Below are 18794 nucleotides of genomic sequence, written 5' to 3' on the forward strand. Positions count from 1 at the left end.
CTTTAAGTAACATGCTTCACAGGAATCAAATTCTCACCGTACGAACGGCAATGGTATCCATTCCGGTTTCGTGATATCCATGACTGGCCTGCAGATAGTGTGAGGCGGATACCGCGCCGAGCGTCACGAACACAGTGATCATCTGCGGAAAGTCGTTGTATTCGTCTTGGCAATCGGGGTAGCCAAGCCTACACTAAAGCACATTGTGTCCGCCCTTTCAGTCATCATGTCGTCCGTCTTGCCGCAGATGGGGACTGAAGGGCATGCATATGCACTGAGCTTCATGAAGCTCGCTTCATTGGCCAATGCGTCGTCTTTTCCAGCATCTGCTGCGCTAGTGGTATGGTTTTCTGCTTGCATGATTCTCTTTGTCTTCGTAGTCAACGTGTGAAGGTTTACGGTGTATTACAATCAATCAGATCGGCTCTGCAGCACGGCTATGCTTGAGAAGCTCCGTCATGGACTTTGAGGCTGCCAGGGATCTTTGCCCTTGGTGAATTATCTGTGCAGCCTTAGAGTCCTTGATGTAAAGCTGGCATCAATTGAAATGGAGAATCGTGGATGCTTGGGCGCAGAAAGCACAACCAAGGAACGCCAAGCCTTTGGGTAGCGGAGAAGGTGGAGCTCTGCTGTGAACGAATCAGAGACATTGCGGTAAGACGGATAGGCTGTGGAACCTCAGGCGAAAATCTAGCGCGTTGAGTCGAGGCCGTCTCAACAACAATGTTTCGATGTTCGGCGATCGGAATCGGCGTTGTTAGCAACCTATCGGACCTTCCTTGTGCCTCGTTGCAAGCCTCCGGTCAAAAGGTTCCAACACTCCTGACGACGTTTACTAGGGGCGACAAGATCTTCTTGGCAGACTGGCAGACTGCTTGTCTCGCCAAGTATTGTTCGTGGTGGCTCGAATCACAAGTGTCACAGCCTTGACCCGCCAAGACGTAGGTGTCTGCTATTCTGAACGTACCTGCTGATCACTCTTGCTCGTTGCTGCCGAAGTCCTGAGCATATGAATATTGCAACTATGAGATCAGCGTCTGAAAATCTTACACCTCCATTCTCCCTTCTATTGTCTGGCTGAGGCATGAGCGACACCGCACTGCCTAAAGGCAGGGTCAAGAAGTACCACAAACGTTCTCTTTGGGCTTGTGACGAGTGTAAGCTCCGAAAGAAGAAGTGCGATGGAAGCCAGCCGTGCAAGACGTGCAATTTGTATGGGTCCGGTGAGTTCCCATAGTCTCACCCTAGCACTCTAGTTGACCATAGCGCTGTGTAGAATGTACGTATGAATCAAGGACTAGGCCTTCGCGGCCTCCAACGCAAAGGATACGGGAATTGGAAGAGGATATCAGATCTGTGAGGGATCTCTTGGGGCGAATTAAACCGGGACTTTCTGGAAGTAGCCTCCTTGAAGTTGAACAAACTCTGAGTACTCTGAAGCCAGCAGCCGAAGGACCAGCACAGCTTGAATTGCCAACATCCGAGGATGTCAGTGCTCCAGAACCGCTGAGGAGCATGCTTGTAGGTCGCGGACGACTTTTGCAATCAGCGGGCAGGACTTTCTTCCATGGACCATATTCGGGACCTGCAGTGATCTGTTCTGTACTTGATTTCTTCGGAGGAACAAGTTCAGTGGAGATGCATGCACATGTCATCGAGCTCTTCGATCTGGCAGGCGTCGAGCCAGGCATGGGTGCAACGCGCCTTCCCGAACGGGCCCAAACAGCCGCCCTTTTCGACGTTGTGCTGAGGCAGACTCATCCGTTCTTTCAGTTCCTCGACGCTATCACATTGGAAACACTGATCAGGGATCTATACGACGTACCCTGGGTAGGTCATACGGAACAGTACATGGATAACCTGGCGTTGTGTCATATCGTCTTGGCATTAGGCTGGATGTTGGATGTATCAAAACATGGCTTGAGCAGATGTGAAAGCGCGGTAGCAGAAGCGTAGGAGCCAGGTCCAAACGTGCATATCTGTACTGACAGTCCTACAGTCACGAACACTTTCTAGCATCTCGGAGAATGCTCGACCTCACCGCAGTCAATGATATGATCCGGCTGAAAACTGTTCTCTGCTCCATTGTCTTCCACGTTTGCAAGTCGTGGCCATCTACTGCCTACACGTACATTAGCGTCGCATCGACGTCAGCCATCCGGCAGGGTCTGCATATCAAACATGGCACTAGGACAACAATCGAAGGGTCTCGGGATTCCGGCCACGATCAGCTACTCACAACACTAGTCAACATGGATCTCTACGTCAGCACTGTCCTTGGTTTTCCACCGATCATTAATATCGACACCGCTGGAACAACACTTGGTACTACCAGAGAGTCCTCTCTGAATGCGCGGCCAAGAAGTCAAGGTTATTTCGGCGACTACACAGGGCGGCTTGATTCGCCGACACCGTCCAGCGACCTTGCTTCAAAGTATTATCAAATCGTGTCGTTGACAGCATCCGTACTATGGGACTTCAGCTCCGCATCCACAGACGGGCACACAACGGGTGCTGGCGTATCTGAAGTCGACGCTGCGATTCTGAATAGAGCCGAAAAGGAATTGAGCATCTGGACCAGAGGCATAGGTATCGCAGTTTCCCCCTCAGCCCCTGACAGCGACGATGTTCCAATCAACATATCGATCGCTAGACACGAGTTGGAGCTTTCCTTTTATTGGTCGCAGCTACTACTGTACCTTCCATTCTTGCACTATCTTCGACCGCTAGCCGATGGACAGCCTGTGCCAGAGTCCATGTCAAGACCTGCACTGACATGTCTGAAGATTGCCGTCAACACGATCGTGCGTTGTGAGGCACTTCTCGAATGTCTTTCGGTGTCGGATGCGTACAGTTATTTCATGCATCCTAGCAATCTGACCTGCATCTATACGGTCTTCCTTGCCGTGCTGGCGCTTATATTCCTGATCTCGATCCACGAGGGAACTAGTAAGCCCGGCGAGGCCTGGCGTAGAGCCGAGACTGGGATCAAGATTCTAGCATCTTTGAAATGCCAGGAAGGAGGTGCCAGACCCTGTTTGGCAGTCATCAAGGACATGGTCCGCCAATTGAACTATACTGTTGACTTCGATATCGAAGAGATTGAAAGGATGACGACAACAGTGTGTCAGAGAAATGCTGGCCACGGCGTAGGTTCGAGTGCGCACAATACAGCCTCAGGCCAAGCACAACAGCCCACCGCGCAGCAGTACTTCCAAGCTCAGGATGTAGCTATGGTCGTTGAGAACCAAACTGCTGAACTCGCTCTGGAAGTTCCGGATTTGCTGTCGTCCGCAGATGCGATGCTGGCCAAGGCTCAAGGTATGCCCACAACCACTGAATCGGCGGCGGAAGAGCCATAGAGCTTACGAATCTCACTTTGGGACCACCGTGCTCACAGTAGTATCGGTAGGTTTGTCGTACTAACACCGCGCGTCAACTCTTTGACCATATCGAGCGCTTGCGGCTAGCGAATATGGCGGTTTGCACACGAATCTTGGTACTTATGAACCACATGCCAGTCATGCTCGCTAGCTGTCACCGGATAAAAACTTCTTGCAAACGTCCTCACTGTGTGTGAAATTGCTTCAACCTCGGCAACGTTTTGGTAGCCTGCCTCCGACCTTCGATTTGCTCCTCCTCATCGGCAGTGAATCTATCGCTCGGCAGCATGATGGCCCGATCCAGTCGCACCGGCAGACCTCGATGCCTGCCCCGAATCATCATGGCACACATGACCAATTTGCTGAAAGTATTGAATGTACCCGAGAAGCTGGTCGAAACACTGGGGTGACCCAGACTCAATCCGACATTGCCATATGCACTAGCAACCTCAAAGAAGACCGGAAATACCGCGAATGCTGGGTCATTTGCATCCATTATGCGTTCAGCTTCGGAGCAACAAATACAGAAGCAACCAAGGAAGATATACCACAGATCAAAGGACAGTTGATTTCGAATGTGTGCTCTAAGATAGGTCCTACTGTTCGTCGTATCGGTCATGGCGTCAGGATCTTCGTCGTCCTGGTAGACGCCAAGACTGGATTCTTCATACGTGTTGCTGCTGCGGACAGAGATAGCAATTGGGAAGATGGAAACATACATCATCACGAGCAAGCTGAATTGAACTCCTGGGTTGACGTTGGCGAGATTGAAGGTTGCTGTACCAGTGTGTCGAGAAGAGGCGGCCTGGAAAATACTCGATATGAAGCGGGGCGCCATGGCTATGCCTGTAATTTCGGGATTATCCAGATCGAGGCAGATGATCAGAATCACGTCGACAATGTTCAATGCCACCAAGATCCCAGCTAGGATCCAGGTTGCGCGACTGGGGAATAGCAGTGTGTAGCAGCGACGGGGATGCTCAAGGAGGAAGTGTAGAGGTTCTTGGATCTTGTGGTCTTTTCGGTAGATTTTCGATATTGACCAGATGAGAACTCGGAGGCACACTGGGTAGAACGTGTGACCTGCATATGCCAGGATTGTCATGACGAGGATTGGAAAAACGGCATCGCGGAAGGAGATCATGCTGTCAGGAGTTAAGCTGAATCCGAGGTTATTGGCCATCGTACCGGCAGAGTAGATTGACCACCACGTTGTGTTGATGCCACAGGAGACGAGGTACTCTCTATACTTTGGGTTTGTGGTCAAGTGGATCCAGGGCGTCAAGCAGATGATGCCAAGGAGGTGCAAGCTGATGTAGTAGCTTAGGATCACCTTGAGTAATAGCTTCAGAGCACGGTACTCGATGCCGCCGAGACGGTCTCTGTCCTCTTCGGAGAGGTTGCTGAAGTGACTGTTTCTGCCCAACATTGCTTGGGCGCTGAGTTTCAGTTTTTCTGTCGTTGATTTTTGGCGGGGTCGAGAGCGTGAGCGGCTTTGGGAATGCGTGGAATCGATCGACCGAGTGCGCGACGTTCGACGTGTGAGGTTGTTGAGATTGCCATGGCCTGAGATCGGGTCACTGTCGCCGAGCACGAAGACGTTGGAGACGACGCGGTGGAAGGATATGCTGTCCGGACTTGGACCTCGACGTTGACGACGACGCAGAGTCGCTTCGTGAGCCTCGTTGCTGCGTGTTAGAGATAGGCGGGGTAAGTGGTGTTGAGTTCGGCCTCGCTTTTCGTCCAAGGTGTCCTCGTCATCAGATGAGAGTGGAGAGAGCGTAGATGCTTGTGCATGAGCATGATTGTGGTTGTTATCTGCGGGCGCGGTGGACCGACGCGGAGGAGGCGCAAAGGTGATGTGCGTGGGTGTTTCGACATTGTCGTCGGGGCTACGATCAGTGTTGCTAGGCAAGGCCACGGTGTGCGACTTGCGAATGCCAGGTACTGGTGTTGGTGTAGACTGTCTGTTACCAGAAGATGGTTCTTGACCTTCATTGAGATTCCAAGCGCGGTGACGCTGCTTGCTCGTATCTGCTGAGGCTGCCCCGGAGGTGTTTTGCTGTTTGATCGTGTCGTCAGGGTCTGGTAGGATAGACACATCACCCTGTTGGCCGGACTTGAAGTCTTGCCCTGCCCAGCTTTGCGTTCGTTGTGGTGGCTGCCTTCCAGAATGATCATGATCGCTCGCGTCCATACTTGCGACAACGGGCTCAGCCCTGGCTCGATGTGGCGGAATAGCGTTGGCCTTGGCTTTCAAGTGCTTCCTGAACCAGACAAGACGTATCATGACAATAAATATGCTTACCACCTGCATATTCCCAAGGATAGGAATGAAGTAGACGGCAAGCTGCTGGTAGAGTGCTAAGTCGTTGACATCGACTGGGTTGAGACCAGACTCAGTACTTCCGCTGACGCCAAAGAAATATGCATCGGTGCTTGAGAGGTTGCCATTGGGATAGAGGATAATTAGGCATAGGATGCCTAGGAAGACGATGTAAAGGTCTGGGAGATGTTAGCACGAGGCCAGGGATGAGAGAAAATTATAAGGTGATTGATGAAGGGCAGGTGGACAAACAGTGAAGTGTGATGAAGTCCAATGTCGGCTTCCACATCGTATGCGCTCGCAGGCGCGGCTAGGTTGGAGGTGCTTCCCTCGATGAGATTGTTGCTCGGGCGAGGAGTCTTATTGTAGCGAGATACTTTGCCTTGATTCTGGCGGACACTCACTTCTGGACACCGACGAGGATTGGGCGGTCTGATATGAGGTGTTTTTGTCACGATCAAGGGAGGCACGATGATACACGAGGACTATGAAATGCAAGCCATAGCTCGAGGGAGTGTATCTCAGCCGTCGATCCGTGAATGATATGATTGGTTCGTAGGATGAGACTTGGCTTCAACGAGGTCAGCCAAGTCCGCAAGAAGCTGTGGATTGGCAAGCGAGAGAACAGCTCAAGATCCATATTTGTGGCTATGCAAGCTCTGAAGCTGCAATATGCGCATCGCAGCACATGTCATCAAAGTGCAAGTGTCGTCGAGTAGATGCGTTTCACTAATGGTTGCATATAGCCGTGCTGGAAGCGAAACATCGAAAGTCGAGAAGTGCAAATCAGCACTGCGAATGATTACGAGCGTCTGCACTAGTAACTAGTTTCGCCCGCCTATGCACACGGGCTCGAGTATCGAGGGCGGAGTGCAATGAATGCGACGCTGCCCAGTTCATGTGAATGTGTATATGTTTGGCTGATATCGACATCTCGGATCAGAGGTTCGTCTGACTCGCCGCCGTCAGAGCAGGCTTTTTCAGACGCAGAGTAGCGTGTGGGCGGCGACACATCTTTGAGAACTACACACAAGCGCCATTGGTAGAGAGGACAGCAATCATGAATGCTCTTCACAAAGCTGGTTAAACGCTGTGCTCAAGGTAGGATTATTAGTCCCATAAAGGTCCACAATTGAGGGGGGAAGCTTTTCTTCCTGGCGCGTACGGCATGCGCTATTGCCACAGGCGCACTTTATACGGCCGAGCATTTGCTCTATCGATCAGAGCTTAGCGAGTCACGCCCAGCAAGTGCCCCAAATGTTTCATTATCATACATTCCCATTCATCGCGTGGCTGTAAACGTGAATACACCTTGCAACGCAATGTGATGTGAGAAGAGACATGCTGGCGACGGTCTTCTGCGTAGCTGTGGCGCTCGTCAAGAACGTTCTTGCCAGTCACCAGCAACCACTCCTCATTGACCCGAAAGATCTCCACGCGTGCTCAATTCTTGAATTCCAGCTACCAGGACGCGTCTCTTTCCGGGACAGTGATGTGTACAAGTTTCAATCCGAGTCATATTGGGCGACTAACCAAGGTGAACTCTCTGCCTTTTGTCATACCGCGCCACGAGACAGCCAGGAACTCCAGCAGATCATGCTCCTCATATCTCAGACAGGCACTTTCTTTGCAGTGAAAAGTGGCGGGCACTCCGTCGTCGCCAACACATCAAACGTGGTGGATGGCATCGTCGTTGATCTCGAACACTTGAATCATGTCACTGTTCGCCCAGACCTTGGCTTCGTCGATGTAGGTGTTGGAGCGAGGTGGAATGACGTCTATCAGAAGCTCGAAGACACCGACTATGGCGTGGTCGGCGCCCGAGCAGGCTCGGTTGGCGTTGGCGGATATCTCCTTGGCGGGGGTCTGTCACCATACTCAGGCGTTGCCGGCTGGGCTTGTGACAACATAGTTCTCCTCGAAGTCGTTTTGGCTAATGGCACCCTCCTCGAGGTCGACCACGGCCATCATCCCGATCTCTTCATGGCTCTCAAAGGGGCTGGGAGCAACTTCGGTGTCGTCTCACGAGCCCGACTACAGCTTGTTAGTGCTCACGATCGGTTCGACGTCACTTTCATCCATTACAAAGCAGAGCACACCATGCAAGCCGTTCACGCCATCAGTGAGTACACCGACGTGGCAAATGAAGACTCCGGAGCAGCCGTATCGATCAGCGTTGGAGGTCTTTACGATGGACGACGCCCAACTGTCTCTGCAGTCTTGTCTCATCCGCGAAGTGTTCTACTCAGCAAGGTTTTGGCACCATTCTTCGGAGTTGGTCATCACTTGGTCAGCCACAAGCGGATGTCGCAGCTGGAACTGGCAATGATGTATGATGCAATGAACCCTAGAGGTTTCAGACAACACAGAGCCACTACCACTATTCGTAATGATGTTGATTCGCTGACAGATATTGTACAAGACTATGTGTCTAAACTACATCCCAATATGAGCTGCTTCGGCGATGAGGATGGTCAAGGTGGGCTCCTTATCCAGCCGTTGACGAAGTCACATCTCCAGACTGGCAGATGGACCAACCCCAACATGCTCGGTCTGCAAGAGGAGGCATCCCCACTGCTGCTGCTGTCAGTAGAAGCCAGACATTCCGATCTACACGACGATGAGCTCATTCGGCCACTAATTTCTGAGTTCATATATGCTGCGGATAGAAACGCTACTGAAAGAAATGCTTCGCACGACTTCAGATACTTGAATTATGCCTCGGCGGACCAATTCCCATTCGAACATGTTCGGCGCGATCACAAGCTGTGGAGCGAGGTACAGGCAACAAAGCAGAAGTATGACCCTCATAATATTTCTGGGAAACAGATGCGTCACCCGTTCAAGATTCAGCCCTATAGCTGATGGTGGTGGTTTGACAGGCAGACTTTGGTGTTCTTTGAGACACAGTGACAGGAGTGGACCTTGCACATGATATGTCTGCCGCGATACCCTTCCTCAGATGCAAGCCGTCTCTGGTCGACCAACTCCTGTGGCTGCCCAACTTGCTCAAAATTGTGCTTGACACATTGGCACCCAGCCAGTGGCCGAGCTAGACGGCTAAGCACATCAGGCACCAATCATGTCACTTACTACTCGAAGCGCAAGGCAGAACATTTAGATCCGCGTCGTACTTTCCCTATGGAGACGCGTCGAGACGCGTGTCACTTCCGACATAACTTTGAGCATGTCCTAATCGACCGGTACGCAAACGGCAGGCTCCCTACACTTTCATCTTACCAGGCAAGAGCATGCGTCTCGATATTGTCCTAAAAGCTCTTCGTGCCTTCCGGCTATGTCCAGCCTCACTTGTTCACCACTGCTCAATTTCGAGAACGTTTGCATCCATCCTTTTCAATTTAGAGCCACCCATGCATCAACATAGCTTTGGTTTGCAATATTCACCCTGAAAGCATTTTCACTATCAGTCAACGTTCCTGTGCCTCCACTCGGTAGCTACATAACGCTGCCCACCACACAATGTATGCATCTGCGGCCTCGAGCGACAAACTGGCAATCCACCGCTGAGTATGAGTCTGTTGAAGTGCATTCTTTTCTTGTCATGCTAATCTATACGATAGAAGATGCTACGCCCATCTACTCTCGACATTTTCTTTCCTTCATCCACGTCTGAGTGCTGCCTCATCATCCAACATGTGACGCGAAGACAGGGAATGGGTACAGAAGAACACATCAAGACGTTGCCTATCCGAATAGCTTCTAACCACTGGGATCAAACTCCTTCATGGCCCGGACCATGGAATATCGTCATCATATCGAACGGCCTGAAGACTAACGTTCATGAGCATACCTCTGAGCTATCGGCCGCAGGAACACTTCAAGCGTCTTGGGCTGGCATTTTCGACATCCATCGGGTGTTTCTGGATACATTCTACTGGGAGCTTGGAGATTGTCGTTGAAGATCGTACCTTTGAGCCATGTCGCTGCAGGGCACTTCAAGCATCTCAGGTTCACATGATCGACAACGCTGGAATACTTCTGGACAGGATCCACAGGAGAGCTTGGAGGCCGACCTTGAAGACCGTACCTTTGAGCCAGGTCGCTACAGGGCACTTCAATGTTGGCACCGATGAGCCTCCTATAAAATGTTAGCTCCGAAAACCACGAAGGCCGTTGTTCTGGAAAGCTTGGAGACTGCTGTTGAAGACCATACCTTTGAGCCATGTCGCTGCAGGACACTTCAATGGTGGCTCAGGTGAACCTCCCATAGGATGCTGGCTCTGGAAAGCTTGGAGACTGCTGTTGAAGACCATACCTTTGAGCTGCGTCGCTGCAGGGCACTTCAATGGGGCTCAGGTGAATTTCTCATAGGAATATTCTGCGGAACCCCTGATCAGCGTACGCTGTCAAAGACAGTGTTGTTCCGATATCTGAATCCACTGGGAGCAGACTCTGACATTGCATTACTCCAATACAGTGCACTACACGTTGAAACTACAGCATGCACGGACACCAATGAGTTGCCATGCTCACGGCAGTGCAAAGTAGCACCAAGCCAGTGATAGTCTCGCCAGTATTTACCGACATCCTTATGCCGATACTCTGGTTCGCATCTCGTGGTGCTCGCTACGGTTGGTAGAGAGTCTTTCCCATCTATCTACAAGGACGCAACGACAGCACAAATGGACACGTCGGAAATGAGGTTATTCGCCCATGCCTAGCCGTTCGTCAATGGTTAACGAATGGGTGTGGCGCTACAATCCCTTTGGATCCGAACCGCGACGACGAACGCACGGATAACGATTTCATCGACAATGCGCAAGTAGTGGTGGTCATGGTACTGGTGGTGAGAATGATCGGGTGTAGGTGTGATCCGATTGCGCGGGCATTGGTCGCGGATCGAGTATGTTGCCTGGAGGCGACGAGACCAACGATAGGATTTCGCGGGGTGGCAACGCTTGTGCAAGACAAGTGGATGTATCAGAGACATCCAGGGAGTCATGGGCAAGGGAGGTTTAGTGCTACTGCGCAGGGTTGACACAATGATGTTGATGCTATTGGAATCTGTTTTTCTACTGATTTGCCTCTTGTTGAACGACTGACACTTGCTTCCGCTTAGGAGCAACACCTCCTGTTTGCATGAGCATGGTCGTTCAGAAACTCCTACAATCACGTTGCGATCGAGATCGAACATGCGAGAGTCACATCACTTCTCGCCCTCATTCACCACAATGCTCGAGCTACGATCACAGACGCAGTATGGACGCTGATACCAAGACGACTACTTTCGGCGATTAATAAGTCTCCCGCACTTGAAACCTGTGAAATTGCAATCGCGTATGTATATGTTGCTCGCAACACTGGCTGACACAAACACAGATACTGACTGCTGTTGGCCTCTCGTGTAGTGATTTCGTGAAAGCTCAATCAGTCATGCCTCGGGACTCATGCAAGCAGAGTGTCAGTCTTCCACCAAACGCGGGTGCTCGTATTTCTGCTATCTTCAGGAGCAGCCACAAAAGGGAAGTCACTGTTGACCGGTGTCGCGCTTGTTGTGCCTGGCAAAACCCTCACCCACACTCTCCGGTACGTGACAGTCCAGACTCGATGGGATAACCGAATACAAGCTGCACTCCGTATGGCAGGCAGTCTATAGTGCAGAGAACTAGCTAGTGATCTTAGCTGTCAAACGACCTCTCACAACTTGCACTTTGGCATAAGCAAACGTCAGCTGCACTGTATGCGACTTCGTACCGCAATATATGTCTCTGTCCTTCGGTCAATCGCTTCCTATCATTCTGCACAGTTTGCACGCGAACTTTTTGACGAACCCTCATCCTCCTGCGGGACAGAGGAGAACAGTGGGGGAACATTATTTCCGAAACCGTTGGGGTGAGTCGAAGACTGTATGCGTTACTGTTGGCCGTCTGCGTCAGTACAGATCTATCATTCCTGAGCAAGATGTCCTCGTCTGGGTCACACGCTTGGTCCAAAATATACCGCTGAGGTTAGACTGTGAGGATCACTGCGAGAGCTAGATATGGTCATCAAACACGAACCACTGCGGCACCCCTACCTAGTTTCCTGCGAGACGAAGTTGGGTACTGCTCAGTCACAGAATCATTTCTGGGTCAGGACGTGGCCTTCCGAAACTTGCATATGAAGAACAGCTCCGTTTCGCCGGCGGTGATAAAAGGGCTATTGCAGGCAAGTGTGCCAGAGTAGAAGGATACTTGGCAGGTGGACGCCATACTCGGGCCACGATTCACTACCATGACTGATCTGCGTGGACCAGTGCGAGACTTCAAAGGTCGTGCAACACCACCAGAACCAATCAGGCCGTGCTTCATGCATGTGCGATGAGGCAATGTTCTGTGTTTTAAAGGTGACCTTCCGGACCTCGAATATCACGCAGATTTGTCGTGGCGGTGAAGAGAGGTCTTTGCAGGAAGGCGTCTAGCTTGTATACCAACCCGCAGAACCCCGAATGCACTATTTCGTAGGCAGAAATGCTGAGTGGCAGCGAGACTGCTCGCTCCTGCCATTATTCATTGTTATGCAATGGCGTCAAGCCATCGCAAGCTGCACCGCGTCGTCCAATACATGACGTTCAGCTCAGCTTCCCATACATCACCTTCACACGAACTTGTGCTAAGAAACGGAGAAATTGCCGACCTCGTACCTGATGAAGCCGCTGAGATGAGGGCAGAGGCATCCGCTAGCTCCGGAACACGCTTTCTGGAGTTACGGGAGCTTTATCGTCGGCCAAGGACGTCCATCGACTTTGACTCGCCGTGGTACTCGCACAAATTGTGGTAGTCTCTGGCCCACTCCAGAGTTCGCTATGAGCGCGTTACCCACCTTTGTTTTCATCGTACACTGCGCTCACAGCGCGGTTGCAGGGAAGACTGAACATGATTATTAACGTGATAGGACGCCTTGACATGGCAATGGCAAACAATGCGAGGGGTCCAATAACGAACGCGAGGAGAAGACAATGAGTTGGAACCCACACCTCATATACACAATGTCACATAGTTGTCGTGTATTCGGGTACACTTTTTCCCTAGTTTCAACTCAATGACCTTGGAATGAAACAAAGTCTTACAGCAAGTTGAGCGTATCGTGATTTGCAAAATAACTGAGGCTCTTGGCATCCTGGCGATTCTTCTTCTACCTCATAGTTGTAAACAGAGGTAGCTACGCGCGTACTATTACTACGTTTAGGTATAGTAAACGATATATCTTATAAAAGCCCTTACTGAGGGCTACCTCGGCCTACTAATAACGTATAGCTTAGTAGAATATATAACCTGTAATACTCGCTAGAGCTTTCGAGTACGAAGTACTATAGAAGAAAGGTAAGTTAATCGACGCAGTCTGAGCACTGCTTTAAGTCAACTTATCCCTCCCTTACCTAAGACTGGTGCTATTAGTACGTAAAGATACGTTAATTAATTCTGGTTATACCCATACTAGACTTCAACTAGCTACTGTATTACTGGTGGTGTATAACCGCAGCCAAATCATGGTCTTGGGGTGGAAGAAGAATCGGCAGAATGCCAAGAGCCTCAGTTATTTTGCAAATCACGATAAACTTGTGACTAAATCACGTGAGCAAAGCCCTTCGGCAACGAAAGAGACCGAGTCCGCCGAGGCCCTGTCATCAATGTCGTCGTCTCTCACAGAGAACTGTTCATCTTATTGCATATAGAATTGGTGCTTTAGATCAAGTCGGTCTAAGCTCTGCATGCCTTGATAACCGCTCCGCCCGAGTCCAAGTTGTTGTGGGTCAGCGTCTGCCAGAAGCGCCCCAAAGCAGCTGTGTCGCGAAGTGTGCTTCATAGGGCTTCTCGGAAACAATTCCTGGAAACAAAGCTACAGCACCAACCAACGTGCCGAGCTTGCCTCAGCAATATTGTTGCTGTACTTCTCCGAACGTAGCAACGGATATCCGCTATTTGCCTGAACTGACCAATTTCCAGATCCGGTAGCTGGCATAGCTCACACCGACCTGCCAACCTCCACTTCCTGTATAAAGCCCAACTGGACCATGATCTATTGAACCAAGGAGCACTCAAAGCCGTCTCATCAGCTGCCTAATCACCATACTCTCGAACTTCCTCAGTCTAACCACACCAACCATGTCACCCACCACCACCTCCATTCCCACCCCCCTCACCTTCCCACCCCTCATAACCCTAGAAGAACACTTCTTCTCCACCGCCTCCCTAACAGGCCCCTCATCCACAGCATACGCCGAACAACTGAAAGCAATCCCAGGACTCCTCGACCAATTAAAGGATATTGGACCCCTCCGCCTAAAATCCATGTCCGAGAACCTTATAACAATGCAAATCGTCTCCCACGGGCCCACCCAACCAACGCTAAACCCATCAGATTGTCGCGCCGCAAACACCCAACTCCACGACGCGATCTGCGCGACCAAGGAAACAAGATCACGACTCGCGGGATTCGCCGTGCTCCCCATGGCCGATCCCGACGAAGCAAGTAAGGAGTTAGCGCACTGCATCGAAGAACTCGGGTTCGTGGGAGCACTAATCGACAATCACGCGAATGGGCGCACGTACGAAGGGCCGGAGTATAGGGGGTTCTGGTATACAGTGCAGAGTCTGGGCGTGCCGATTTATCTCCATCCGAGCTGGGCAACGGATCAGATGAGGCGCGGTGTATTTCCCGATGTGAAAGCGGACGGGAGCGGGACGGCACGGGACGCAAACGGGGGTAACGCTGATGTGCTAAGTGCAGGCGCGGTAAACGGTCTCATGGCCAGCAGCTGGAACTGGCACAGCGATGTCGCGTTGCATATTTTCAAGCTCTTCGCGGCGGGGGTATTCGATAAGTTCCCGCGACTCAAGATAGTGGTTGGTCATTTCGGCGAGATGATTCCGTATATGCTCGAGCGGACGATTCAGTTGTCGCCGCGGTGGAATGATCCGCCTTTGAAACGGAATTTCAGGACGGTGTATGATGAGAACCTGTGGATTACGACGAGTGGAGTCTGGAGTCTGGATCCACTGGCTACTATACTGAGGAATACGAAGAGGGAGAGGATATTGTTTAGTGTTGATTATCCGTTTGCGAAGAACGAGTGGGGGCGGAAATGGATGGAGGATTTGTGCGGGAGTGGGATGTGTGATCAGGAGACGGTGGATATGATTGGGTATAAGAATGCGGAGAGGTTGTTGGGGGTTAGGGTGAGGAGGGCGGATGAGGTGGATGTTGAGGAGGAGGAATCTTGAGATGGATTTGGAGCTGCTTTTGCAGCTTGTTCACTTCAATCATGGACAAATTCTTTACCGAGCTCTATCTACATGTTTGAGGTTGTCGTGTGGGGTACCCTGGGTGGCGCCTCCTGTGGCACAGTCACATCTTTAGCCCTTCGCGCACCTCCTTATGCCGAGCCACAAGCCATCTAGCCGGTGTCCATGCACTCTGCTCAGAACGGAGCCTCTTTTGCGCATTCCCGGTCTGGCACGTAAAAGGCAGCCAAGCTGTCATCCCCATGGACCGCGGCATAAGCTCGCTGAAACTGTGCATGCGCGCCATCAGTGACTTCAATGCTGACCTCGCCAGCCTCGAATGCTTCGCAAACCTGCTTCCAACCAGCAAGATCGTTTGTATAAACGTCGTCTTGTCCAGAGAATGTGTATCTATATCCCCGTGGAAAGTTCGACGGCGAAACCCTGTGAACTACAGGGAAATCTCGGGAAACGCTATGCCCTCGTCTTCTCCTCCGCATTGCGCTTTTGGTTGCTCGTGGTTGCTGCTTCGAATTCATCGGCCCAGACAAAACGGCTTTGTGTGATCTAGCAAGGCGCGACGAGTTTCCTAAGGCTGTGCAGGAACGCAGCTTAGCGACCTCAGGTGGAGGCTCATGAGGTCGAACGCGCACCCATATAACAGCGAACAGTTTTTCGTTCATCATGGATATTTTGACGGGCCACGTAAGGTAACCTTCCGCACCGAAAGCCCACTGACCCCATGAATTACCGAGCTCTCGCATCTTGTCTGTGGATGAGAACTTTGGTTCTGTTCGTCCAACAGGAGAGAAGCCGTCGGCCTTCTCGATGTTCGGGAATGGTCGAGATGTGCCAACAACATGGCACAGCTCGTGTACCAGGCTTTGGGCGAAACAGAAATCGACTGCTCTTTTCGCACGAATGGGCACGTGTGAGAGGTTGCGTTGTGAGAAGAAACCAAGATAATCGCGGCCGAAGGGAATATGGGCGCGCCCCTGGGGTCGCATGGCAATGGTCATCATAGCCCAGCGACCAAAACCTTCGAGCGAGGGATCTGGTTTGGTGAAGAAAATGACTTTTTGACATAATATGGTGAGAAGTGCCTCAGCCAAGGACGTCCATATAGGTGGAATAGAGTCGAAGGGCATAAGCGTGTACGTGTCGTCGAGTGGATCCAGCCGCCATTCGCCGAACAGCACTTTGCAGAAGAAAGGTTTCGACAGTCGGAGGAAGATCGTGGCCAATCTCAAAGCATCCGACATCCGCTGGTAAACCGCTTCGTCAACAATCAAAGCCTTGTAGTGGTCGCTGGTAGTATTGAGACTTGCTGCTTGGCAGTGCTGTGCCTTCAAGAAGTTCTCTCTGCGAAAGATGGGATGGATGTCTGTAGGGGCGTCCGACTCCCTCGATAGACGTTGAGCATGCTCGATAACGTCTTCGACCTTCTGTATCGGCATGGTGTATATTCCCTGGTCGTCCATGACGACTGGTTGACTGAAACACGTAGTCTGGATCTTAATTCAAATTGTCGTCACAAGGATATGTCGGGAATCAACTATGGCCTCGTGCTCAAGTACAACAGTTTTGCTCTCCGCGAACGCCAGTCCGTGTCAGATTTGCTGGAGTGCAAGCCCGTGATGTGCACGTCATGGTATGTTTTGGTTAGAATGTGTCGAAAATGCAAGTTCGTAATGTGGATCAACACAAAACTTATGCGTTGAGACTGACAGTGATTGAAGGCTTGCCTCAGCTGTGGCAGTGCGAAGGCTATCGAACAAGTGTTCCAAAAGCTCGACCAGTCACCAATGTACTTGCCGCGATGGCAGTGTTGAGTATTCAGGACTGAAAGTATCACTTGATCGTCCAATGCGGATCAGGATGATCCTTAAACGTGACTCTCCAATGGATCTCGGGAACCGACTCAACAAGCTTGAAGATGACTTTCAGCTTCGCCTGCGGCAGCTCAAAGACCTGCTCAGTGGTCGTGCGCTCTCCAAGCAAAAGCCCAAGTTCGACACAGTTATCGTTCCAGTCGCCTGGCGTCTTCCTCGCTACTCGAACAATCTCGTCGAGCAGCTTGTGTAAGTACATGGCGTCCAGCCAACTCGACCTCTCCCAGCCACTCATTTGCGCTAGATATGGTGGATCTATGATCTCGCGCTTGACATTCAGTAGAGGTAGTCTAGAGCGGAGAAGGTCGAATGGTGGCGATGCTATGAGACAGAACGGATTGAAGTCTGCATCAAGCCGAAGAATGCCACACTACCTTTGAGTCTCTGCCCAGATAGACGAAAGATACCTGCGATTCGATAGCTACCATGTGGTGTGCGCAGTTGAGGCACATTCCGATCCCAGACGTGCTCCGCAACCACATCTTTGGGGCCAGGCTTCGAGCCTGCTTCGAAGAGTGTTGGTGACCAGAAATTGAAGATGAAACCGTAAAGGCAGTCTTTGATAACCATCAGTGGAGAGCGAGCTATCAGAATCTGCCTGTGAAGCGCGGATCGATCCCAGTAGGACGAGTTCGGGTCCTTGGGCACACGGAGATATCTGTGCAAGACCAGGTCAGCATCGTCCCAGCGTATCCAGACATAGCGGCCGTCCATCTTAGTTCTGCGCAGTATCAGACACAGACGCTGCGTAGGGTCAGCGCCAACGGGACCAGAAGCATAACAGCGGAGTGGAGCAAGGTACGTATTCATTGCCCAAGGTATAAGCACAAAGTCGATGAGAAGTCCAGCGTTGCCTAGACGAAAACTGTCACCAGCAGGATCATCAGGGAAGTAATCTGACACTTCTCGGAGCCCATTGCTGTATTTGTTCTTGAAGCACTTCGGCGAGGGTGCCAGTACACCCTTCTCGTTGGAATCCTCATCGGACCATGCGAAGATGGTTTGGTCGGTTGAGCGCTGAATGATCTCTTCCTGGAGACGAATGAAGGCCTTTTCTCCCTCGCCATAAATCAGCGGCATATTGACATCGAATAGCCCAATGAGGCAGTAGGCTTCGTCCTCCACTTCAGTCGTCTCGCGATCAGCGGCCCAGAACATGCGCTGAGCGACTGAACAGTCGTTAGGGCGGACGTCGTTGCACAGAACGCCCTCAGGGATGCTGGTGATCTTTTCGAGATGTGAGCAGAGGTCAATCTGGGTGCCAAGTGGCTCCCAGCTGCTGTTGAAGAAAGTGACCTTTTGCGGCGCAATGAGCTCTTGCAGTGTCCAGCCACGCGTGAACCAGCGACTATTTGAAAGCTCATTAATCTCCTCCTTACTTGCAATACTGGAACAGTGGACATCGTCTAGGTAGACAAATGCTTCGGCGGCCTGTCCGTACCAGGCATACATGCTGTTGATGGAGCGGCTTTCTTCGGCACTGCTATCCTTGTTGATGCAACAGGTGTCAATCCAACAGTACTGTAGGTCCTGGAGCAGTGCCATATGGCAGCAATCCTTGATTTTGAACCAGCCACCAACCAAGCGCTTTCGACCAGCATTGAAGTCTGCGAATGACACTTCTTCGCTTGGAGCTTGCCATCTGTGGGAGAGTATTGCATACTTCGGCGTTGATTGTCCCTTGAAGTCTTCTAGCTGAAGAGTTGAGGTATTGATGAGCCTCATGATGGTGGTGGCATTGGTGAAGACTGCATCAAGGTAATCCAGAATTGCATTGTAGCTGTATACTCAGACCGATTGAGCTCCAAATCCGAGCGGCCAGCCTCATTCGGGGCACAACATCTTCAGCGTCTATCAGCACAGCAGCGGACAGGAGTATTGTGAAGGTGCTGTGTGAGATACGAGAAAGAACAAAAGAGACGTTGCAGGAGTGATTGTTGCCCCAGGCTTTGTGAGGCGCGACCCCTAA

The 18794-nt window shown here is 51.3% G+C and overlaps 6 protein-coding genes across 6 annotated transcripts; 3 read left to right on the forward strand and 3 right to left on the reverse strand.

Annotated features, from left to right (window-relative positions):
• Positions 1-1638: 1638 nt before the first annotated feature.
• GIN1_2 (Gypsy retrotransposon integrase-like protein 1) lies at positions 1639-3362 on the forward strand (the record flags this gene model as incomplete). The annotated part of the gene is made up of 2 exons (XM_064876270.1): positions 1639-1952; positions 2000-3362. 2 exons carry the CDS (start codon positions 1639-1641, stop codon positions 3360-3362), a joined length of 1677 nt encoding a protein of 558 aa, XP_064727577.1.
• Positions 3363-3567: 205 nt separating this feature from the next.
• Positions 3568-6349, reverse strand: PMZ80_007866 (uncharacterized protein; the record flags this gene model as incomplete). Its single annotated transcript, XM_064876271.1, has 2 exons — positions 3568-5888; positions 6277-6349. 2 exons carry the CDS (start codon positions 6347-6349, stop codon positions 3568-3570), a joined length of 2394 nt encoding a protein of 797 aa, XP_064727578.1.
• Positions 6350-7050: 701 nt separating this feature from the next.
• Positions 7051-8574, forward strand: PMZ80_007867 (uncharacterized protein; the record flags this gene model as incomplete). Its single annotated transcript, XM_064876272.1, has 1 exon — positions 7051-8574. The coding sequence occupies one exon, from the start codon at positions 7051-7053 to the stop codon at positions 8572-8574; it is 1524 nt and encodes a 507-aa protein (XP_064727579.1).
• Positions 8575-13814: 5240 nt separating this feature from the next.
• On the forward strand, positions 13815-14933 carry PMZ80_007868 (uncharacterized protein; the record flags this gene model as incomplete). The annotated part of the gene is made up of 1 exon (XM_064876273.1): positions 13815-14933. The coding sequence occupies one exon, from the start codon at positions 13815-13817 to the stop codon at positions 14931-14933; it is 1119 nt and encodes a 372-aa protein (XP_064727580.1).
• A 197-nt stretch (positions 14934-15130) lies between these two features.
• PMZ80_007869 (uncharacterized protein) lies at positions 15131-16414 on the reverse strand (the record flags this gene model as incomplete). Its single annotated transcript, XM_064876274.1, has 1 exon — positions 15131-16414. One exon carries the CDS (start codon positions 16412-16414, stop codon positions 15131-15133), a length of 1284 nt encoding a protein of 427 aa, XP_064727581.1.
• Positions 16415-16784: 370 nt separating this feature from the next.
• Positions 16785-18550, reverse strand: PMZ80_007870 (uncharacterized protein; the record flags this gene model as incomplete). Its single annotated transcript, XM_064876275.1, has 2 exons — positions 16785-17170; positions 17200-18550. The coding sequence occupies 2 exons, from the start codon at positions 18548-18550 to the stop codon at positions 16785-16787; spliced, it is 1737 nt and encodes a 578-aa protein (XP_064727582.1).
• Between the last annotated feature and the right edge of the window lie 244 nt (positions 18551-18794).

The sequence above is a fragment of the Knufia obscura genome (genome assembly GCF_036327395.1).
Source record: "Knufia obscura strain CCFEE 5817 isolate CBS 148926 chromosome Unknown scaffold_10, whole genome shotgun sequence".
Lineage (NCBI taxonomy): Eukaryota > Fungi > Ascomycota > Eurotiomycetes > Chaetothyriales > Trichomeriaceae > Knufia > Knufia obscura.